Source organism: Danaus plexippus, chromosome 17 (assembly GCF_018135715.1).
Source record: "Danaus plexippus chromosome 17, MEX_DaPlex, whole genome shotgun sequence".
NCBI lineage: Eukaryota > Metazoa > Arthropoda > Insecta > Lepidoptera > Nymphalidae > Danaus > Danaus plexippus.
In genome coordinates this window covers 3,403,303-3,428,777 of record NC_083548.1, presented here as the reverse complement: position 1 = coordinate 3,428,777, position 25,475 = coordinate 3,403,303, and the positions used below count along the sequence as shown (strand labels likewise).

Below are 25,475 nucleotides of genomic sequence, written 5' to 3'. Positions count from 1 at the left end.
TAATACGAAAGTATTAGTTTCATCTAAATGAATACTCGCGAAAGTCTTAGATCTCATTAGTTTTTTATTGATCCGTCTTTATTGATTCATAAAACCTTTAATTGATTATCAATATTTGTATCTTTTATATGAAGTAAAATATTTTTTTACTAAACAACTCATTTTGGGATTAATCGTTATTCAGAAAAAAGCTGTCATTATATTCCCTATACCCGTCAGGCGGTAGTATGATTCCATTATACAAGAGATTATTTTCAAATAAAAATTTAATTATAAATTATTAGGTTTTTTATAACAAAAAAAAAATACCATTCTACGTTTTTTTTACATATACAATGACAGATTGACTGTGACATTACCAATCATTGTAATAAACAATATTTGTTGCCAGTTATCAGTAAAGAGATCAAAGTTCAAACTGCAGTTCCTAATTAAAAATAGGTTTAATGAAAACAAATTATAAAACGACAGAGAGCTCCTTAACAGACAGTGCATAATACGACTAATTTTTTTGTTTCTATTTTGAAAAGTATCTTAATACATTGTACAAGTAAAAATTAAGAACACACCATATTCAAAAATGTCTTAATCCTAGTGCACATGGGGACTAAGGTTTAAAATATATTTTTCAGGTTTTATAAATAATATATATAGAAAAGGAAGAATATTTTGCACTTTTAGGCCTTTAAAGAAATTAAGATTTATTGAATTAACTTATGCTTACATTATTTCATTATTTTTTATTTATCTATGCATAAACATCAACAGGTCATTTTTGTATAAATACAATTTTTCTCTCTCACGTGAATCTCTTATCGATTCAAAGCAGTATTTTTTAAATACGTTTTTTTCCATTAGTTTAAATATGAACTAAAGTTAATACAACTATTAACATTCTATGTAAATTGAAATACGATCAGTGATTTATTTATTAGTACATATTTTGATCGTATATATTTTTTTGTTGTATCAAGGACTTCGGTAAATAAATAACAAATTTAATTCACTTTTTATTGAAAACACAAAGATTGCTGTCAATGAAAATGTCATAACTTATAGTTACTTATGTAAATAAGTATACTGAATAGGTATATACCGTGTTTCAGGTAATAAGACATTTCCACACATTAATTTCTTGCAAAATCACAAATATCCACCCGATAGCCTCAAATTATACCTTCACTTTAATCTCATCAATTTGACAAACCCAGAAAAGTTATTATAATATCCTGATCTCAATTACACTTACATTTGCATCACTTAAATAATATGTGATGTTGATTAAAAATTACCTACAATATAGCATTTAAAAATACAATCATGCCTTCACTAATCCATTATTATGAAAATAAATTTCTGTGAATTTCAAATTGAAAAGAGTATATTATAAATAAATTATAGTATTTCAAACAAGGATGGAACAGCGATCAAAGCATGATTTTATTATGATATTATATTTAATTAATAAATAGTCTAATCACAGATGCAGCTTTTAAAAGGCAAGAATACGATTTATGTATAGTCTAGAACGTAATAACTAAAGAAGATTAATTTTATTGTAACTCGGGGACGGCTGGTTGTTTAGTACATGGCATAAGATTTGCTGTCGTGTTGGCAGTTAATATAAAATTTATCTCCAATGTTATACAGATTTTAAGTACTCGTTACGGATGTTGAAATAAAATAAGTAAAACTTATCACATGCGAAATAACATAACAGAAAATAAATTAATAAAAAAAAGGAACAAAGTATATAGAAACATAATATGTAACGCTTAAAATAGTTGTCATCAAAAATGAACCCTCATTGTACACTTATAAAGATAAGTTAAAATTGCACAAACAAGACAAGGAATGCTTTTCTTTGGCGCTTAAAAACTAGTAAAAAAAATAATCACAAATTTAATGTCTAAAAAAATTCGATAGATAACTTGCAGAAATAAGACATAAACAAACTGATAAACAGTTCGGAAGTGCAAGATAATAATAATTATTATGGTAAAAGTATTATGAACAACTTAAAACGATGTGCATCTGTTTTGTTTTAAACAACTAGTCTTTGTGGACATGCAACAAGTATTTATATCTAAGTGGCATGTAACTATTACTATCACATATTTGTAGCAGCCTACGTCGTTCTCGCTTTGCGTATATTTTTCTTTTCAGCTTCGGTGAAGCCTAGGATGTTTTCGATGGCATTCAGGTGACCTTGATGGTTTTCGGGATCCGTCAGGAAGTAGTAGATCGCCGATTTCAGGAACTGCAAGGTCACTTCCGGATCAATGATGGTCTTGTTACCTTTCTGGGATTCCACAATACGTCGATACATTGCCTGCAAGTAATATATAGAGTTAGAATTCATAAGGATATATCGACTAAGCTGAACTATGTAGTTATACTAATATCTACATACTGCAAATAAAAATAACATACACTTCAAATGTCTACTCGCGTAACTAACATACGATATGAACAGCAAAAATAAAAATAAGATATTAAAAGTAACTGAAAAAATTACAGTAGAATTTGAAATGTGCACATAAAAATAATACATGATAATAAAACGCAAGTAACCTAATAACGTTGTTATTGGCTTTATCTACGTCATTATTCTAAAAACTTAAATTTATACCTTCCATAGTATTCCAAGTACTTCCCCCAAAACCAAAAGAGGCTGTTTCAACTTAGCATGCAAAGCTTAAACTTAAAGCACAGGTTGGATTAATTCATATAAAAATAATAAACTAGCATGAGGGTACACCAACAGGGGATTTAGGATCTGTACTTATCATATCAATGACATATTGAATAAGTACAGGATCTCCTTGAGATAGAATAGATTTCCTAGGATTATCAATGTTAAAACCATAACCACTATAATGGGACCTACTGCATCAATACAAATAATATGTACAAAACTTTAAATATAGCACAGGAATTACAAAAAAAAAAAAAAGATTCTAACATGCAATAAGTTCCATGAAAAGTCATATATATAACATACTTATATTTAAGAAAATTTTAATTTCATACAAACAGTATGACTAAGACCTGTGCACTAAAGCGAGGTGTACATTAAAAAGATACATGTTTATTGAACTCTCTGAGTAGTGTAGTCCAACCTTTCGAGCTCCTAGGACCCATAAAGAAACAGCCTCCTTTGCACTAAGAAGTACTTGTGACTTTGCCGTTCTGTCCGCTGTGAATGCCGAATCCTGTAATTCACTACATGTTAAAGCAGGTTTGTTAATAGCCACTACATGCATATTGCTGTGATTCCAATGTGGGTAGTTCTTACCCACGGATATTAACGGCGCCGATTAAATTCTTTATTGACTATACACAGGAAATGTTAGCATGTTTTAGAATTTGGAAAATTATTTAATTACTAGTTGAGAATCATAGCATACATATAAGTTAAATGTCTGGTTCGAATGACATATTAGCATCTGTTTAATGTCATTGGCTATTTTTAGTTGTCTAATAAAATTACTTACTCTGACATTTTCGAGCTCGGTCTGCGTTATCTGCAATTGTTCCAACAGTTCCTCGACGGAGACTCTACTGAGCTGGCTTGTACTAGGTTCGGGATCTATTTCCTACAACATCATGAAACATAGTATATACATATGACATAAACTTATTATAATAAAGTGTTTTTATATATAACATACTTTATCTAGTTCAAACTTTGCAGCTTCCTTTCCCTTGTTGTACATTTGTAAGTATACTGTACGGTGTCTGCTCTCTTCGTCTTGTAACTGCTTGCTGGCATTCTCTAACTGTTTTTCCAGTATATGTATCCTCTCTTTAGCCTGCTCATAGTTTGGTAGAAGTTCACAATACCTGGTGTTGACATCTGATAACTTTTGTAATAACGCCTCCACTTTGTCATTGTGTGATTTTTTAATTTCTTGCGTCTCACCAACATGAGCTCTCATTATGTCTTCTACTTTCTTTTCATAGAAAGCTATTAAATTCCGGCGCTCTTCATCACTGTCAACTGTCTCTGTCATGCATGCAGCATCATGGGTCAACATGTGCACAGATTCTTTTGAATGTAAAGAAGAATTGGTTAGGTCCTCAAAGTGACCGGAATCAGTAAACGAGCCCTGCATCTCATTGCGGCATCTTGTTGGTGTTTGATCTTTGTACAAAGGACTATCAGTGATGTCAAATGACCGAAGGGCACTTTTACATTTGATGCTCTCTTCTTCTATGGAAGCTTCATCATTATTTTCTCGGACGGTCACAATTTCACTTGAGTTTGACTTTTCATCTGGAGAAAATATTGAAGCTTTGTAGAGACGGAGCTCAACAACTTCTTTTGTAAGTTGAAAAATTTCACTATCCTTTTCTTCTAAATCCTTCTTGGCCTGAGCTAACAGAGATTTCAGTCGACGTATTTGCTTTTGGGCTCTCTGGGTTGGTGTGAGATAATCTTCTCCAGCTAGGCCGGCATGTGAGGAACAGTGTAAGACATAACGCATCGATCTACCACTGAAAGTAGTGCCATTGAATGGTGCATATCCAGCATCAATAGAGGCGGCCGTGGCTGCGCTTCCGTAACTATGTAAAGATTCATCGTCGGGTAAATCTTCTGGAGATCCTGGTGGTGTGTGGGCCGAGTCTGTCATACTGAGGTTTCTATCTATGGAGGTTTCTTGGAATTTTAAACAGGATTTTTTCGGTTTTTGTGTGGAGTTAAATGACTAAAAAATAAAACACATATGTTACAATTCCGCAGTGGTTTTAATTAAAGATTAAGGTGACGTAGTATCGAATAATAGAAAAGGTTAATGTATTTATAACTTTCGACGGCCTGTTTAGGGTAGCCATGAAAAAATTATCGAATTAGAATGTTAATTTAGGGGTTATATATTATGAACATACTTGACTCCTTGCGCGGTAGCTCGGCTCCGGAAGACGGGAACCATTTCTTTGTTTCTGGTTTGTATTTTCCGTGATTATTGGAATATATTTTCTAGTTGTTAAAGGGGATCGTTGCACCATTTTTTCACCGCGCAGCCGCAGTGAACAAGCGCGTCGGAAATTCCCAGTGACATTTCCGGCGCAGTAGTGCTCGTCTTGAAACTCTGTCTTTCTACCACAGTTTCTATTCATTTTATTTATTTAATTCACATTGACCAGGTGCTCTACAAAATAAAATACAAAACAGATGGTGAAGTTGCAAAAACTGGGAGCAAACATCAAAATCAAAACAATGACATACAGATAATTAAAAATGTAAACATTGTACATCCATGTTATATACAGAATAAATATGCAGTAATTAAATAAAATTTAAAATGTTTTAATGACAGTATTCAGCGAAGTTTAAATATATTTAATGTTTTACGCATAACATGACATTTAGAGTTAATATTTCGGCGTTATCGAGATATCTGCTCGGCAATTTTACTATAAATCCATTTTGTCGCATAATGAAACTCGATTTTAATATATTATTTTTAAGAACTTGTCAGGTTGCCAACATTGATACGAAAGTGGTGGGTCATACGATCTTAACTTTTTGAAACATGAAATATTTATAATATCAAATACAATACACGATAAATTATTATTTTTTTTATTAATTGAATTAATGTATGAATTTTTCAGAACGGTAAGAAATAAATTGTCGGAAATCTACGACACCTATTCAAAGGCCCGTGTGCGGTGTGCACATTAGACTAGTTATTATATTAATAATATTTAATGATGTCAGGAAGAGCTACTTTTTAAGATTTATTATACTAGCAATGTTATAATTTTTTAACTTGTAGCACGCACGTGTATAACGCACAGTCTTCTAGAAACTAACCTCAGTCTGGTTTTCAGAGATGTGTGATATTTAAAAGATCAATAATTTAACATAGAATTGCAGAGAGAAAATACCTACATAATTTTGAAATATCTGTTGACAAAAAATTAAAAATTATAAGCATTTATACACAGTGGACATGCACTATAAATTACATCGTAGGTAGCGTACATCTAATCTTTGTAAAAGCTTTTTAATAGATTGTTTTTACCATAGAGTACAACATAGTGTACACTTTTATCATATTTCACGGTTTAAAACTCACGCATAATGTAACTTCACGGTCTTCTCGACAGAAAAGTAGGTATCCGTATGTAAGTAACGAAACAGAGACCGCCACGTTAAAGACTTGACTAACGGGCTATCTTAAATCGTCTAGTGTTTAAAGTTGTTTCACCAAATTATCTTTTCTCATTTTCGTATCATATATTCGAATTAGGTTGATTTAAAAAAATATTCTTTACTTATATTTACTTTACTTACTATATATTTATATTTATGTATATATATACCTATGTTCTTGAATGTGGTCCTTAAAGAACATGTGACTGTCAATAACTTTGACTTAATCTACTGATGAAAAGGAAGGAAATAATATGAAAAATGTTCGGTAAAGCTAATACTTTCTTTAATATTTTTTTTCATTAAGAATTTTATAGAATAATTAAATCAGTTATCGTCTTTTTATTTATATCTGTTAATTTTCTTTGGTGGTTAATTTATATTTTTTAAATATGTCGCAAAAACTGTTTATCTGCTTTTTTTTAATCATTTGAATCTTAAACAGACAGTTTATTGTCTGTCGGTTTTAGTTACAATATATAGGTACCTATTCGTTTTTATTATCGTATTATAAACATATAAACTTTTTCTAAGTTTTATCGACACCGAGACTTAGTGTTTAATTCTTAAAAAATACTTCTATCTTATTTTATATAGTTCAATGATCTTCATTTGTAGTTTTATAAGGAGATTTTTTAAGCAATGTTTTGTAGCAATTTAATTTTTAGTGACGTGTTTCTGTTCGATGTTATTTTTTATATGCTGTGGTTTTAAGTTTATTGTTACCGTTTTCTATTCAAGGTTACAGTTAGTTGAAACAGAATCACATCTCTTACAACCAAATGTGATTCAAACTTCATTGATTGAATATTACATTGAAGGCCAAAAAAGGGGGTAAATTTTGTTTATAAACTGACTGACTTATGACATCCTATGATTATAAATAATATGTCCCTTGATGTACGTGTTACATTATCAATGAGTGAAGACAAGGGTCACACAGAAATTATAAATGAAAGACGCAATGACATTCGACACTATTACAATTTGACTTTACGCTAGTCAGGTAAATGTAATTTAAATTTTTGGGAAAAATAAACTGGCTAATTCTCGAAACTCAATGAAAACAAAACCTCCTCCAATATCTTAAATTTTTAGTAAAAGGAAGTGCTCACAGCGTATTTCGATTTTATTGTAAGTCGAGATTATCGGGAAATAACAGTCTTTTTCTGGATGAAATTTCAGTGTCTTCCTCTTTATCGGTTTAAAAGTATGTATAGAGTCTTAACATTAATACATAATATACTCATATCTACCTCAAAATGACATAATAAAAAAATATGTTAGGATCGCGCAATTGATGGATGGTATTGTTTTATTCACATACATTAAAAAAAATTGTCATCTGGAATTTTAATTACATATTGATGCTTGTATTTTATTTTCACTATACATAAATCATTTATACACGACCTTCACGCATGGAGACATCAAGTAAAGATACTCGTACGGCAAAAACTCAAACCATACAGCTTTCCATTTTTTAATACGATGTTAATATGTTCAGAGATATTTTATATTGTGTTTCAGATTATTGAAGTTGATAATGAAAGGAAATTGCGATTTGCATTCACGCGACATGAATATCTGCAACAGAACGGTACTCCATAACGTACGTTTATAATCTGTGGTAGGTATATTTTGAACTTTTTCATAAAAATACTGTTTCTTGAACGGAGTGTGTACTGTACCTAATGTAAAAAAAAAAAATAAACTGAAAAAATTATGGACATTTAAATACATATAAATACGTGTATTTAACAGTAAGAATTAATGAAAAATTATTTAGAACTTAATGCAAGGACAGCAACCTTGTATATGTTAGCATCGTTTCGCATTCTTGCGTTACTTGTATGAAACGATATTTTCAAAGTAGCTCGTGACTTTTATAGTTCTCCTTTGAATTTACAATTAGACTTAGTTCCAACAGACCATGAGAAAGGATTGTTCAATTTTATTAATAAAATCTTATAAATAAAATATATCAAATCTCCAGAATATCTTTTTTTTTTTTATACCTACCCCTCCGTCTAGGGGAGACGGAGGATCTTATGTGGGATTCACGGGCCAGAAGGGCCCATGGTACCCACTAAAAAACCAGCGGTCACTCTCCTCACCGCCTGGTGGATCGACGCGGGAATCGCTCAAGGCATGCATCCGCGACGATCCGGCGGCAGGCCGCGAACGGCCACCTCCCCCCGAGGGCTCACTCCACGTGACAAGGAGCGTCCGCCTGGCGAGCTTGCTTAATCGCGAGAGGCTTAACCCCTTACCCCTCCCACCCAAGCCCACGCGGCCAGTCTCCAACCACCCACCGCCGAGCGCAAGCGTCCAACGGCAGACAGAGCGGAGACCAGCCATCAAGCGACCCGGACCTCCGAAGAGGCTTGAGTTTCCGTTCACCGCATTCAGCGGCGAACCCCCCCTCGTAACTGATTGCACCGGTTGCCCGGTGGGCGATGGGGTCGTCACGTCCCGACGCCAAACGCGGCAGCCGCGAACGGCCGCCTCCTCCATGGGCTGACCCTCAGCCCTGGACCAAGACCCCACAAGGAGGTCAAGGTCCTGCCTCCCCCCCGTGACTGATTGCACCGGTTACCCGGTGGGCGATGGGGTCGTCAAGTCCCGACGCCATAAATCTCCAGAATACCTAGCAAAATATATGAAAATGATTTTTTTTTATATTTTCCAAATCAATGAAGTGGTTACAATCGAGGATTTTATAAGTCAATTAAGTAAAGTTATTGCTATAGAATATATAATGCTTTATTTCTTTATTTACTACTTTGTGTTATATAATTTTATTCATTATAAATAAAGTTTTTTTTTTCATTTCATATTTATATTTTCTGAAGGGAAGGGCGTTATTAACACTCTTAAATAAAATATACATTAAAATAATTGTATAAGTAACTATCAACTTACACATTCTAGAAGAATAGATTCAATAACAGCCTCAAGGTGAAACAACGGCTGTTATAATTGCAATGAAAGATCGTAACATGCCGAAAATTGTAAAAAATACAGCGTTCAGTACAACATATAAAGTAAATTATGAACGCAAAAGAATTAAATCCTTCGTTTTGTTATCAGATAGAGGTCTGCAAAAATGCTGCGAATTATAGCTAAATTTATACAAACATTTAATAATTATGATTATTAGCGAATAAAAAAATAGTTTTACTAATTTTTGTTATAGTTATTACCAACTAGCTGATAACAAGCTTTTAACAAGCCCAATCAAACAGGATAAAATATTAAGATGGGACAGTATAGTTTTTCTGCTGCACTTATAAGAAAAAATACCTACGCTTACATTTTCTTAGACTTAGCTGTTGTGATGGCAAATATTTGTGTTTTAGCAATGTACCTAATTCATTATAAAATCTGAAATGAAACTTCTGAGACAGAAACCACAGATCAGTCAAGGTTAAAACTTGACCAATCGTTCTCGGGTTTCCTTGCGATTAATACGTAGCTAGGTTCGTACACTTCTTTCCAGTTGTGATCCTATAGAATTGTCATGCTACCTTCCTTTTATCTATTCATTCGTCTTTCTTATACCATAGTTCGGAGAGTGGAGACCCTTGGAAAAATCTGCTTACTCCTTCGCGGAGCCTCTTGGATTTTTTGCAATCGGTCACGCCAGGACGCATAAACCCAAATTATAGCCATAGCTAAATTCAGACACTTCGAGAACCATGCTTTACTGTCAGTCGGGAATAGAAAGGGAAAATAGCTACGTAGGGTTTGCGCTATTGAACTGTTAGGATGTACGTACTTCGTATTTAAGGGGTCAGAACACTTACCATGGTGCCAACGTTGGACTTAACTTTTGCGGTATTATCTGTATTGCAATTGATAATTAAAAATGACTATTAAATCATAAAACACATTATGTTCTGTTAACTAATACAAAAATCGTAGTATTACAACACATAACTAGTTACAAAACCAGCAAACAAATGTTTCTCAGCAAATAATGCAAGAACACAATTCGCTTCACAAGCACTATTTTGTGCTTGCAATCATAGTTTATGTACACAATACACCAGAACCTACTTCTAGGCACGAACCGCTGATGAAGAAAATGTTGAATTTATTTAACATTCACTTTTACAACAAAATATTATAATTATATAAGTAGGTATGTTTAAATAATGTTAAAGCTATTAATTTAATAACAAGGAGTTATGTTAAAAAAAAAATAGAATATTCATGAGTCTTTTTACAGAGCTATTACTTTTTATGCTGGAAGTTTTATTATTTACAGCATAAATATAAATTGTTATAAAACATTAACAAAACTGTTAGCCGAGTTCCATTCCGACTTATTTCACGGAGTAATTTAACGAAAAATTAAAAACAGTTTTACAATAACTGTATATTAAAAGTTAATTTCATTTCGAACGAACGACAATCGGCTTTGATTTTCGAACATAAAGGTGAGTCGATTTTCAATTTAAGTTACGTCACAACTCTATGGATACAAGAAAAAATATTTTTATTTTTGGAATAAGATGTTTTATCGTAATATATACTTGTAGACATGTATTAGAAAGTCGCTCGTAATTATTTAGAAAACTCCATGGCACGCCATATAAGAAAATACTATGAACGTCGAGCTCAATAGGTGTACCAGGAAATACGGAAAATTACTGATCTCTTCACTATGTTAGAAAAAAATTGATTCAAAAATAGAAATATTTGAAAAAAAGAAACAAGTAAATTGGGACTCAAGGGCGTTGTTTTATAATTACCTAATTATTTCAGGATCTGTTGTTTAATGAGATACAAGAATATATTAAAGATTCTTCGGTGAATTGAAGAAAAATAAAATGTTAAATTAAAACTATACACAAATGCGAACCAAATATCCGAGTAATCAAATTCAAGGGCAAATTTTATTTACCTGCTTATTGCATACTTTCAAATGAGGTTTTGTAGTTTTACATTAATTCAAAAAATTATGTTTAAATTATTCTCATTTATTTATAAAAACCAGTAAGCAAATTATGTTAAAATTAAATGCTTAAAAGTTTTAGAACATTATTTTTGTTATAGAAAGGGCTGCAATACTTACGTGTGCTAATAATAAAAGCAAATCCGGACATAACATTCATACACGAAAACTATATTGGACATCAGTATCACACATCACAAAGTCAAATGATATTTCGAATTCGTTTCACTTTATTCGATCGACTTATATAAACTCAATCGCAAATTACATTAGAGTAAACCATCCACGGTAACTTTTACGCTAAGAATGTTGCGGTAAGTTGTTGTAGCGGCGTGCTTGCCACTTCGTCAATGTCGGTTCATGCTATTGACTTAACACGCCGCAATTGTCAAATCGAATACATCCAAAAATTTAAACACTGCCATACGTCGAAAATGTTAAAAATAGTATCACTTTATAACGATAACGTAATAAGTTAAGTCTAAAGTAACGTGGTGCAAAATGATTGTATGCGGTTTTGATGCGGGCGAGGACTGAGTGAAGTTTGGTATCGCCATCTAGTATATATCAAAAGAAATAATCGAATTTCGTGAGCCATTTTAAAATACATAAAATACGTTATATCATTTATTATTTAGAAATTGATTTTTTTTATATATTTTTTTTAAATTTAATATCATTTTATAATAAAATTTATATAAGCAGGTCTATAGCTACCATTTTTTTACTCAACTTGTTTTGTAACAATAGACCAATGGAAATTTGCTAGTCAAATGCAATGCGGATGAAAATGGCGGCAATGTTTTTCCAACGTCTGCAATTATTACGACATACTCTGTTAACGGTGAAAACATTTCCCGCAACACAATTCAGCCTATGAATTAGTTTGTAATAATTGTTACTTTAATTTATTATAACTATACTATACTCTCATTTTCGATACTGCCATCAAACTTCTGTTATTGCCAGCAATTAAAATATTTCGTGCGGAATATTTTGTGGATAAATCACATGTAATTACAGTTACGTATTTCAGTAACTAATTAACACACTTCCTTTGTTATTACGTTAGTATATTTTTATTAGTTTCTATTTAATACGATATAGATGAAACCGGTCAAGCTGTTGCGTAACGTATTGTTTCTTTTCAACCGGCTTAGGTAATAGCAATGCCAAAACAAAAACAAAATGTCGTAGAAAATACAAAACCGAAATATAATATGGTATTGATATGAAATTGAGACCTTATAGTATTGTGTAATGATATTATACAGAACTGAATATTTTTGAATAATTATACATATATATACGTATATTAGTTTGATAAAAATTATGATATTTAGAAATAGTTGCATGTTGCATGTCCCAATAAATAGAACGTTAGCTTTGGTCCGCTGTTAAGCCAACGGGGGCACTTACTTATGATGTTAATGAACTAAAAAACAATTACAGTAAATGTTTTTAGTCTTTTTTATATGATTCAAACAAAATATGTAGTCTAGTAATGTAACTCTTGCGGATGAACCAAAGCACATAAAGTTTCACTGTTGGCCTTGGAATGGCTTGAAGAAGAATATGTACATAGTTCACTTATTCAGATTGAAGTCAAAACTGTCGAGAAGAGAGATAACATTTGATGCGTCAAGAGAGCTAAGTGTGTTTAAAGACCAATTGATAAAGAAATTTAAATCATTTTATAAATGAACCAACACAAATTTGAATACAACGCAGAAACTCAAGATACTTGCTGTTAAAATGTATATTGTTATAAAACAAAAAATAAGCAAGGGTGTGTTATTACCTTAAATATGTATAAGTAAAATTGTTTCCTAATAATTAAATATGTCGCCATATTTTTGTAACGAGCTGCGAGAACCGGACTGACAGCCTTTCCGATGTCGAGGTTTTTTTTTGCTCCACTTGAAACGTAAGCTATTAGCTTTTTGTATATGGTAAAAACAATTTTTTTTTTTGGTTAATAGGAGCTTATTGTTGCTAGGACTATTTTAATACGATTTAATATATTTTCATACGAAATTTAATAGTCTTTCTTTGTTGTTGGTATAGAAACATACATACAAACGATAGATTTTTGATATCCCATAACAAATTATAGATCCAAACGAATATATGAATATTTTTAGTGTTTAACTTAATTTTGATTTAAATTTTAATTAACAAGTCCAAATTAAAATTTTATATGTGGAAACTCGACAATCTTTAAAAAGCATATTACCAAACAATTTGTATGTGTAATAATACACTTATATGATGAAACGTGATGCACGTTTTGTCGAAATTATCTTTATTAGAGGTTGTAACACTGGCATTATAACGCTGGCATGAAATGTTAACAAAATATCGCTAGAAGAAACGCTTAAATTGGACATGCCTGTGCCCTGTTCTTAAATAAAGGGACGATAATAAGATGTCTTAGCAGATAATTATTTTACCCCCTTAAAAAATATCTACGAAAATATTATTTAAAAATAAAAAACAGCGTTTAGGTTTTTGAGTTCAATATTTTTAAAATTTTTATAAACAAATTTAACAGTGAACGAAAGAAAATATAAATGTCATGTGAAAGGGAAGAAGTAGTTATACATAAAATATATTTACTTAAAACACCGTAACCTTCATGGTAAAATTATACTTTTTAAATTTATTTTTCGATAATATTTTTAACGTGTTTCCGATTATAACACAATATGACATATAATCCGTTATGTTATCCTCAGCCATATCGGCTCTGGTAACACTAGACCTCTTTACATGATTCAATGAGCACGCTCTCTCCTGATTTCTCGGCGTATGAATTTTATTTGCATGCAAGTGCATAAGAGACCATTTATAATTAAGTTAATCAGATAAAATTCTAACCTGATACAGCCTGGTATGTGATTTAGATTATCTATTGTATCATACTATGAAATATATGAAACAAGTTTATTATTAGAAGATCTTGTAGACTCAAACTAAACACCATTTCAACATTTTTTCTTTTTACATTTGTATCGGTATGGGTACGACCATAAAAATATTATTGAAAAGTGTAAGTGTTTTAAGAAGTTTCGTATAATATATATCACTCGGCCAGTTTCTTAAAAAAAAACCGTAGATGTAGGAGCAAAATTGTTGATATATTTGAAACGGAAGGTTGGGATATACTTACGTAGTATTTCTTAATTTTTTCCTGACTGCAATATAAACTGAAAGTGAATTATATAGTAAGACAGAAAAAATATGAAGATACGTCCATATATAAATAAATAAATATATATGTATACATATATATATATATATATATATATATATATATACATGATTTTTATTTACTTAAGCTGGAAAGACGAATCGCACTAAACGCCTTCTAATTTTTGAGGCCCATGAATGTTTTGTTACTAACAAAAATATTGCAAAACTTAAGGTGCTACTTTTGAAAGATTATTGATAAAAAATGAGAAACATCGCCTAGTTTTTTGATATATCTGAAAAGAGAAAATACAACCTTTTAGTCAACGACTCCTGATTTGTGAAAAGTACAAAAAAGAAAGCGAGCATTTCATGAGACTGTTTTAAATTATGTAGGCGATTTAGGTAATTTTAATGATTTTTTACTTTATATGAAACCTGAGGCAATGATCCCAGAACAGTACATCGGAAATAAACACTTATTAAGACGATTAAGAAGATTTGGCTAATCTGCGTCAAAGGCTAAGTTGATTTTATCGGCAACTACAGTAAAAGCTACTGGTTTTTGTAGTACAAAGGACGAGACTATGGTTGATTTTTTTTAAACATGTCGGAAGTTTAATTCTACTAGACATTGGCTCCCACAAAAAAAAGACCCTAGTACTTTAGATAAAACTCCTGTATCATCAAGATACATCAATGTTTACATAACTGTGACGGCATTAACAAAATTCGTAACTGATTCCGCGCTGTTACCTGACGTGTCTTATTGTCCTAGCACCATGTGGCTTTTTGACTCCCCTCCTAAAAGTTACTTATGGTCAGAATTTATTTCGAGTCTCAGTACAAGTTTTAGTAGTACAAGTATATTCCAGTTGATGGTCAATGTGTTCATAAAAAAGTGATAAAAATAGAATTTTATGCTTTTTAACTACTTAGACCGATTAATTTAAAATTTTGTCTAGAATATTAAAAAGCAATATATTGGAGTTGACTTATTCGTGGTACACATTTTAAAAATATATATAAGTAAATGGAAAATTATTCGGTGTACTACATAGTTTTTTATTAATTAAACTTCCCACGCGAGAGCTTCGATAGTTTTATGACTGCAACACTGTCAAAAAATCCTATTCACATAGGAATTTATAGTAGTTTTTTCTTAATTTCATCCATTAAATTATTTTTTTCTGGAATTGACATGACATTGACATGACATTGACGTAATAAATGACATTGACATACTAGATTTGAGAAACAAACAATGTAGAACTAAAAGTAAGAGTGTTTTGGCAGTGTTGTCTAGAATTGTACGTAAAAAATATTAAGATCCGTTTTTTTTCAATCATGGACCGAATTCTTCCAAAATGTCATTTTAATCTCTTTATCGTTATAAAGTATTTACACACTCATTCTTCTTAGTATTTTTAATACGTAACTTTGTTTATTTTCAAGTTGTTTTGAGGCCTTATTTCTGAACTGATTGTCAAGTAATTTTTCAATTCATATCGATAGATATTAGAATGAATGCTAAATAATTCTTGGTTTTAATTCCCAATTGCTATAAAATAAATTGCTAGACGGAGTTGCGGGAGATAACTATATGCGAATGCTACTAGAGTAGCTGCTCGTAAAGTGGTTCTAGACTTGTATTAACAGACAACAGAGCTTAATTTTTTTTTTGTATAGCTTGTAACAGATTTTGAACGAATGTAGATTACTGAGTCCTAATACATTGGAGCGTCTTATCTGACACTGACCTTATTTTATTTTAAGAGGAATTTGTCTTCATATTATTTACAAAATATGTAGGTTAAGTTAAGCCTTTGAGATGATAACGTAACGTATGGTTATATAAAAATGTGGGTAAGTTTTTTATTTAATAATCTCCTAGGAGAGGTCATTGACTCTTTTTTATTTTAGTGGTTTTTTTTTATTAACCTAGTTCTTTTGTTTGGCATGAAATGACATTATAATAAAAGCGAGTCTTTAGAACCGCGATGGAATCGTCACACAGATATATAAATGTTCAGTAGTTGACAGTTTAACATTTATAAATATTTGCATTTTCTAGTATCATAATCACTGTAGGTAAAATTAAATAACATACGGGATATATAAACTGGACTTTCACTGATCATGTAAAACATAGTAACATTTAGTCCACTAAGTTGCGAAAACAGTTTACATAATATATTTTTTCTGACGGTTCTACTTTAAATTTAAGACGACCTAACCTTTTTTTGATACGGTATTCATTTCAATTGGGAAGTAAAGTGGCCAGCTGCTCTGTTCTCTGCAGCCGGCCAGGTGATGTTGTATCCTGACTTATACACTACGTCAATAATGACACGTGCTACGGACATTTGCATTCTACATACACATTATAAATCGTTTAAACATAATTTATAAGTAAGAACTAAATTATCCCAGACTAAAAAGGAAATTAAAAATAGCAAAAAAAGATAACATAGAATAAGCAGTCCGTTAATAATTTTATTGTTGCTTTTCTTTGTTTATAAAGATTTACAAAAAAAATGTGTATTGTAGTTGTATAAGTATGTATATTTTTATACGTATGAGGAATATTACATGTAAATTATCTGTGTTGCAACTTCAGCGTGACTGAAAGCATAAACTTTCTCGTTTATAGTCTTCTTTAATAATTCATTTATGATATCATAAATTGCAATTAAATTAGTTCCTTCATAACACGCAATAGTTTTCTTTTCTATATATCTCATGTGCATGGTTATAATGTAGATTTTGCACTCATGGCATACTATCTGGTATTGATAAGTTATCGTTATTTATCTCTGAGAACTATTGACAATCACCCTAGTTTTGGTTTCGTGAATAATGTAACCTCTTTTTAACATAAATTACAATGGAATGTTCTAGAATGTTATGTAGTACCATGAATACCTGACAACTTCTAAATCGTCCTGAGTCTAGGGTGGTTGAATAAAGAGCTATTAAAATTGTCAAAAATTTATTGAAATTAGACAAAGTTTAAACAAGACATTATGCTTCCACTAAATCGAGAATCCTGAATAGGAATTACTATGCGGGTTGTATTTATATAGTCCTTCGCCATTTTTGAAAGTCGTTTCGTTACTTTTCTCCGTTAAATTTTGTATAACTCCTCCAATTACTTTCATTTTGGAAATCTTTGTTGTATTCAATATTACTCTTATATCGATCAAGGAATCGTTTCACACAATCGCTGACTCATTGTTACGTTCGTTATATTTCTTAAGTTTGTCACGAGTCAGTGTTCCAAGAAATATCGTAATTGACAGAAAAATATGTTTATTTTTCTCATTCCTTACTTTATTCGAACATAATGAACTGTTTCTCTCCTTATGAGAAAAGCAACGCATCACCTTATTACGTTTAGCATTTCTTAAATAAATTTAGATCAAAAAGTAATCAAATTTAATATTTCGGTTAACAAAAACAAACCTTTTTTCTAATGTTTTTAGTTTAAAGGAACGTTTTAATGAAATTGAAATGTTATTATATAGTCTATGCTAAAAAAAATGTGTTTGGTAAACAATGGAGATGTAGTCAGAGGACATTATCTAATTTCGAGGGTAGAGCTGTTAAATAGTTAAGGACACTCACATAAACAGAGTTGAAAACAGCGAAACAAAAATAGTTGCTATGGGTTCTATAATTTTTATGGCTTCCATAAATATTTTTGGTATACCTTTTACCGAACAGACATAGTTTTCTGTTGTCATTATTCAGATACAATAATACATGATTACAGGCTTAATGAAACAAAGATAAAATGTTACTTAAAATTAAGTTCATTGCTATTATAAAAACCTTGAGAATAAATACGTATTCGTTATGTAGTTTCGGAGATTAGAGTGAACAAAACGATAAATAAAAGATATTGTTTTACGTAGTGAAGGTTTTTAAAACAGTTCGTACTATTTTATTGTTCTGCTTTTAAATGTATGACTATGAATAGGGTCCTTAGTAATTATTAAATAGATGGGAAATAAAATTACCGGTCGAAACGTGGATGCTTTGTTGATTTTATGTTTCACTTCGCCGGTAATACACCGTTTTATATTAATTTTCCTGCAAAGTGTTACCAATTAATAATTTATCATATCTACTTAATCAGAAATATACTTCAAGTTCTTTATTTCTCGTAGAAAAGATTTAAATTGATTTAAATATACATACATATGCAAACAATAAGTTATTAATTTTATAAACATTAATTTGAAAACTTAGTATGTCATAAACATAAAACATATTTATATGTACATACATCTCTATAGAAGAAAAATCGTTTGGAAACCTTAACTAGATTACAAGAGTCACAGAGTGTAAATATTTGACAATCTAATGACAATTTTATCTTACGTCTGAAAACAGTTGACCTCTTTTAGTTAAACATATACGAATGAAATATTACGATTTACGTATGATAATTTCGTTACAAAAAGTGTTTGCAAATCTGTCATAAGTAAATAAATTACAGTATAGATTGTACATCGTCATTGTGATTAAAATACAGATAATAACAGATGTTATTAAAATTAAAATGGTCTTTAATGAACTTGACGTATACAAGTAAGACTGTATTTTAAGCTGGATGTACATATGTTTACATAATTATAATTGGTGATGTAAAGCTTTTATAAGTATAAACCAAGACTAATAGGTTGGCTGTTGAATGATGAAGAAATATATTAAACTTTTAGAAGGAAGTTAGAGTAATAATAAAAAGGGATCATTTAAAATATATTATCTTTTTTTTTAATTGAAAAGCCGTACAGCTTCATTGAGTGCCATTACTAAATATGTGCGATAAAAAAATTTGAATTAGGTTTGAAGATAAGAACCTAATATTAGGAACATAAGGAACATAGGCTTATTAAGTCTTTATTAATATTAAAACATAATAACTTACGTTTGGTATTTAATTTAATTTTTGATACCAATCAGATAATAAGTAGCTATCAATCAAAAACGAGATAAAATAGTTTTTGGGATCTGAGGAGAAAAATATACTCGACCGACTTTTAATATTTTTGTATGAACTAAGATACTCATCGCCGTTGCGTCACAAAATGTATGAATTTTGTGGTAATTTTTTTCTATTAGAAAATATGAACTTAGGTATTATAGAAGTGTATCTTTTGTAATAATTATAATTAATTTGTAGAGTAAATCGATAGTTTTATGTAGCGAGGACCTGCGTTATGTCAGTACATGTTCAACAGAAATGATTTTTTTTTAAGACGATATAAATAAATGAGACAGTTTTAATTTTGCTTTATATGAGATGTCGGAAGATAATTTTACTTTAAAAATATAGTTAAAAAAAACTTTTTAAGTAAGTAGTCTGTCAAAGTAAGAGTGTTAATGTACGAAGTGTATGTACGTTTTTACATAAATGAATAACACCTATTAAACTTTAATATGAATATCACATTACACAACAGACAAACCGTGTGACAGCTTTATTTACGTTTTAGGTAGAAACAACATATTTCCTTTGATGTGATAAACAGAATACATACATAAAGTTAGTTATATTGTATTAAAACTAATAATGTTGGGCACGCTTTAACTTTTAACAATATTATTCAATGAAATTTTATCAAGTTTAGTAGATGTTAGTTTTTAAAATAAAGGTAAACACACATTGATTATATTTGATAAAACTGAACATAATTATATTAAAGGGTATGAACAATAAAAAAGAAAACAGCCGTACATGTGATCAATCTTATGCATTACATGACACGAATGTCAAAGCGATGATTTATCATGTTTTTGCGTAGTCTAGCCGTGATCCTATATGCTGTGTTCGTGTGTTCATGATGCATCGCCATTTACGAGCTACACGTAGGGACAATCTGGGATTCAAGAATCTATTTTTACTTAGCCTGCTAGTCACGGGGCAACGACCATGCGATGCATAGCCACCGATGATTTTTTAAAAGTCATTGCCCCGACTAGACCCGAAATCAAACGTCAAGGTAATGTCAGTCAGTATTTTATGATCCACTTTCGTGTACCGGAACCCTCACGTCCTTACTAACACTTAACCAAATATGATAAGACCTACATTACAAAGAGAAAGTGAACCCAAAGGAATTATGTGCCTTTGTATTCTGTTCTAAGTGTTGATTTTGAGAATTCAACTCATCTATTGTGTGGATTGGCGTGTTTTACATCGTATTTCTAGATGATAGATTCTATAGCATAAGTAACAACAACCGGTCAACTGAAACCAGTCTTTATGTTCGAAATTTAAAACAAAACTATTATATAACGCTCGGATGAGTCATGCCAAATTATATTTTATATATGATAATGATGTTACTCGTTTGTCTTCCACGGGTATGGAAACTATTATGAATGCTGCATGAATATGTTACCCATTACGGTTACGAGGCATACGATAATGTGGACAAAGCGCGGACGTTATACGATTTTCGGCCATCCGTTTATACTTCGCTTAAAAGGCTTCATCGAAATTATGGTACAATGTGTATGTTCGTCTCACTCTCTCGGCCGACGTCATCGCAGAAACCAGCCAGCCAATTGACCGGTATACAGTCAACCTTCAGTTTTTCTTTTATTTATAACTCGCTTCGCTCGGTAAGTTATGCTTCGTTTGAACGAATCAAGTTACTAGCAAGACACTTGAACGCGATTATTATGTATGATCAGTGTTAATATATATGTCTATTATAATATATAAAACAAAATTAGACTGTAAAAAAAATAACATGTATGTTTTAATTTTCTTGGTCAAAAGTTATTTTACTTTTTATGTTATTTTATTTTAATCGAATTTTATATTTAGGTTTATTTTTTAATATCTATAATGAAACATTTGTATTTATGTAACAAACGAAAAATATTAATAGTAAAGTTCGGTTAATATTACCAAAAAATGTACCATAAAGTAAGACACAATTCTTATTTTATAATATTTGGTCTGAAAGTAGTGTGAAAAATTAACTTGGTCATAGGTGCGAGTAACTCGACCATCAAGTGAATGTAAAGGAAGCATTTTGCGGTTTAATGAACGGCCCAAGATGGCGGCGCGCGGAGCGAGCACAGAGCGCAGTCGGCCTCGAGCTCCGGGCGGCGCGCGCGCAACACAGACAAACGGTGAAAGGACGCATGACTCATAGCAACGATAGAGATGAACGAGTACGCGGAGTACGACTGGAAGCTGCAGCAGATTCAGAATGAAAGGCTCTGTGACGTGTCCAGGAAGAGACTTACGGATGGGGACAGGCAACGAGCTCTGGATGGCCTCAAGGACGCCGTAGACTCGAGTCTCAACTTGGCCCTTCGCGACAAGAGCCGCTGTCAAGACGATAACTTTCTGCGACGGTTTCTATACGCCCGTAAACACGACGTTCAGCAGAGTTTTGAGTTGTTGGTACGTTACCATCAACATCGTCGGGAGCATCCGGAACTATGGGCGAATGCGGACGGCGGTGTGTTGAGGGCCCTCGCCGATGGACTCCCAGGCGTGCTGGCGCAACGTGACCGGCGCGGTCGTTGCGTGCTCATTATGTTTGCATCCAATTGGACTCCGCATGCATGCCCTCTAATATCTGTGTTCCGTGCCCTGCTTCTCACACTAGAAAGGACTCTTAATGAAGTGCAAAATCAAGCCAACGGATACGTTATCGTTGTTGACTGGACAGAGTTTACGTTTAAACAGTCGTGTAGCTTACAAGCGAAAATCCTAAAAATGATGATCGATTGTTTGCAAGACTGCATGCCGGCGCGGTTTAAAAGCATACATTTCATTGGACAGCCATGGTATGTAGAAACAGCATTAGCAGTTATCAAGCCCTACCTAAAAGCGAAAACCCGTGAAAGAATAGTTCTACATGGGAACAATCTATCTACATTACATGACGCATTACCGTTGGATATTTTACCAGCGGAGTTAGGCGGGGAAGGGCCTTCCTATAACTCTGAACATTGGTTACAAGAATTCTGCCGTTGTGAAAACATAGATGCCAAGCCCGTGTCGGTGGCGGTGCCCCCCGCGCCCGTCGATAACGATCTTCCTGCGGCGAAACTCAACAAAGCGTATAAACAAAAAGATAATCAGAACTTTTCTTTTCATGGAAACGAAAAAAGTGCAAAGTCTGAGCTGCTCCGTGATAAAGATTGACTCATTTGTAAGATCCCCAAGTGATTGCGATGGACAGCTGTACCACGGCGCCGTTAGGGCGTGCCAGTTCATACTTATGTATTACGTACTTTGTGAATGCATTTTGTGATATCGAGTGTATTTCTAATTTATTATACTTCGGGTTGCGTTAAATATTTGTGACCAAATTTAAAAGTGCCTAAATTAAAATAACTTTGAACGCATAAATAAAATTCAGCCTCGCATGTGAATCAGTCAAAATGTGTATCTGTTACAATTTGTATGTAGGAAAACATTAGATCGGCGCTCCCCAGCATTTTACGGACTGCATTGCGCGGGCGCACATAACGGTTTTGTGCTTTCTATAAGTTTGAAAGAAAATGTATCGAATAATACAAAAAAATATATATCTATATATTCCTGTACTATTTGATATTACACAGCTATTGTCAAATTTTGAAGTACCTAAGTTGGTTCTTGTAATTTGTAAGATTTATAAGACTGACCATGATTTGATTAAGATATTTTAGATGTTAAAACGCTTTCATAATTTTGCGAGGCTTATTGCGCATTTATTACAATTTAAGATTTGATGTGGTTGTATAGAAATATTGTAATGACTAACATAATCAAATCGATTAAGATAATTACTAGATAATTGATCTAGAATACTTTTCGGTGTCTGTGGGAGCTAAATGTATATAGCTCTCACGTCGCCTGATCAGCTCTCTTGAAATAATTAATTAAATGTATAAACTTGACCCGTCCAGTCTATAAAATGTAAATTGGAACGACTTACATAATATTATACAACTTTATATTACTTTTGTTCTAGTTGCTTTATCGATTCCCGCGTAAAAGATAATTGTAAATATAATATCGATTTATCGATAAGCCTGCGACGTGCTACATCTCTTAATTTGATATTAATAAACTTTATGAATATATTATGAGTTTTTTTGTATACTAACCTACTAAGCTATATTACGGTATAACATATATTTCTTATCATTGAAAAATGTCGTGTGGGCCATTAAAATTTTTGGGAGCTAACTAACAAAGAATATTAACAGAAAATGAAATGAAAATACCATACGATTTTTTTCTAGAAATTAGAGCTACGTTAATTGCTAATACCGATATTTGTTCCGATTTTGAAATAAAAATCGGTAAATTACAACTAACTGCTCTAATTATGTTAAAATGAAATCCTCGAGATCAATCGATTTTTTTTTATTAATGACGAATCTCAATATTGTAAGTATGTATACGCGTGTTTATTTTTCCCTAATGAGTATTAAATATTTAAATGTATTTTAATAGTTCTATTTATTATTATAAACATGTTAGAACTGCTTCTTGATTTTAATGTAATAAGATATGTATTTTAAGGTCATCACCCTTTAGAAAAAAAAAAAAATGGCACCATCCAATCAAAGGTGTTTCTGAAACAGATTTAACAATGATATAAGATGATACAACTTTATAAATAATACATAAAATTGATTATAAGTATTTTCTGTATTATTCGTGTAAAAATCATATTCTCATATAAATATCTAGCTGACCATTGTGTGGTACAATGAACGACATGTTTATTATGATAACATATATGGCTGGTCACAGTTTATGAAGAGCGGTAGACAATGGAAGAGAATGGCGCCCGGTTAGGGTGTCTATGATCCGCGTTTATTTGAGATTGACAGTTTAGTCGTGACTTATATCTCGCTCTTGAAGGATATTTTTGATAACTAACTCATTTCCATCACTATAGCTGATAATATTATATATATAAGTTGGTATAAATACATAAATATTCTAAAAAATTAAGGGATTTTTAATACATACTAATTTAATATTTATTAGTAGTTTGATGGATTTTTTTTTTAATTTTATAGATTATTTCAGATTATAAAGGTTTTCTTTTCATCAAAGCTGTTATCTTTATCTCCGCTCACAGATTATGTTATCTGATAACGTGGACAAACACAAGGTTAAGTATATGTACTTAATAGTTAGCACCAAATAGAGAATATTTGTCGTTCCAATAAATTGTTGGTACTTCCGGCTTTTATTGGCGCTCGCACTTTGTAAGTTTTTAAAAATATTTGTATTCAGCTTTAGGTTGACACTTATCAGTTTTATTGATAGCTTTTGATATGAGGTTTGTAAAGAATACGCTGAACCGACAGAGCGTGGTTTATGTTTAAGGTGTGATAACATAAAAATGGATGATTAATATTGAAATACACAAATACATAATGTGCATATAAAAATATATATTTAGGAAATACTGCAGCAAGTATCCCATTGATGCACTCTTAAAGGGTCCATATGTGAATAAAGAGAATTTGTGTTACTATTTATCTACTAGAAAAAACAATAATATACATAGCCAGGCACAGTCGCTCTTAAATATAAATTAATTAAACTTTTATCGCTGTAATAATCTTTAAAATATTCTATCAGAACGAATATTTCTTTAATTCTGACTAACAATGAATGAATTATTTATTTACATTCGGTAAAACACGCGTAATAAGTTAAAAAATCTGAGAAACAGTCATTTATACATACTTTCTATATATGTATGATAAATATATAAAATTTTATTATAAATATGATTTGAAGGTATATAAGGAACGATATTTAATTTAACTGGAACTTTTAATACACTTCAAAAAGGTAGTTTCTGAAATATGCATGATCTCTTTCAAAATCTATTGTTCCGAATTAAATGCGGCCTTTGCAATTCGATAGCGCATTTTCTGGAAGTCTTAGATATTTCATATAAAATATGTAGAGTCGTTAAAGAATTCTGGCTTTCTATAGCTCGGTATATGTATATATATATATTTATTTATTTCTTTCGGAAATTACCTTTGTTAATAACAATTTTAATCTAATCAAAACTTTTAGCTTGTAATGTCTGTAATGATAAAAAACGCTACATAAGTAAAGAGTGTATTTTAAAATCGATGCCTATCTTAAAC

General features: G+C 31.5%; 2 protein-coding genes across 4 annotated transcripts; one reads left to right on the top strand and one right to left on the bottom strand.

Moving 5' to 3' along the window:
* Positions 1-997: 997 nt before the first annotated feature.
* On the bottom strand, positions 998-11,577 carry LOC116771354 (protein quick-to-court). Of its 3 annotated transcripts, XM_032663193.2 has the most exons (6): positions 11,250-11,577; positions 4,894-5,156; positions 3,675-4,712; positions 3,498-3,599; positions 3,123-3,215; positions 998-2,332 (listed from the first exon to the last, which is right to left on the bottom strand). In XM_032663193.2, exons 2-6 carry the CDS (start codon positions 5,122-5,124, stop codon positions 2,129-2,131), a joined length of 1,668 nt encoding a protein of 555 aa, XP_032519084.2. In that variant the 5' UTR covers positions 5,125-5,156; positions 11,250-11,577; the 3' UTR covers positions 998-2,128. The 3 variants fall into 3 exon arrangements, with proteins under 3 accessions (XP_032519084.2, XP_032519085.2, XP_061379359.1); XM_032663194.2 differs by lacking the exon at positions 11,250-11,577 and having other exon boundaries at positions 4,894-5,222; XM_061523375.1 differs by lacking the exons at positions 3,123-3,215; positions 11,250-11,577 and having other exon boundaries at positions 4,894-5,220.
* Positions 11,578-20,145: 8,568 nt separating this feature from the next.
* LOC116771312 (clavesin-2-like) lies at positions 20,146-23,429 on the top strand. The gene is made up of 2 exons (XM_032663135.2): positions 20,146-20,332; positions 21,335-23,429. The coding sequence occupies exon 2, from the start codon at positions 21,511-21,513 to the stop codon at positions 22,501-22,503; it is 993 nt and encodes a 330-aa protein (XP_032519026.1). The 5' UTR covers positions 20,146-20,332; positions 21,335-21,510; the 3' UTR covers positions 22,504-23,429.
* The last annotated feature ends 2,046 nt before the right edge of the window (positions 23,430-25,475 follow it).

Excerpts from the sequence above, each read along its gene's own strand:
- LOC116771312 (XM_032663135.2), top strand. The coding sequence starts at position 21,511 with ATGAACGAGTACGCGGAGTACGACTGGAAGCTGCAGCAGATTCAGAAT.
- LOC116771354 (XM_032663193.2), bottom strand. The coding sequence starts at position 5,124 with ATGAATAGAAACTGTGGTAGAAAGACAGAGTTTCAAGACGAGCACTAC. Across the intron at positions 4,713-4,893 it reads GCTACCGCGCAAGGAGTCAA|TCATTTAACTCCACACAAAA; the intron begins GTATGTTCATAA and ends TTTATTTTTTAG. Across the intron at positions 3,600-3,674 it reads CAAAGTTTGAACTAGATAAA|GAAATAGATCCCGAACCTAG; the intron begins GTATGTTATATA and ends ATGATGTTGTAG.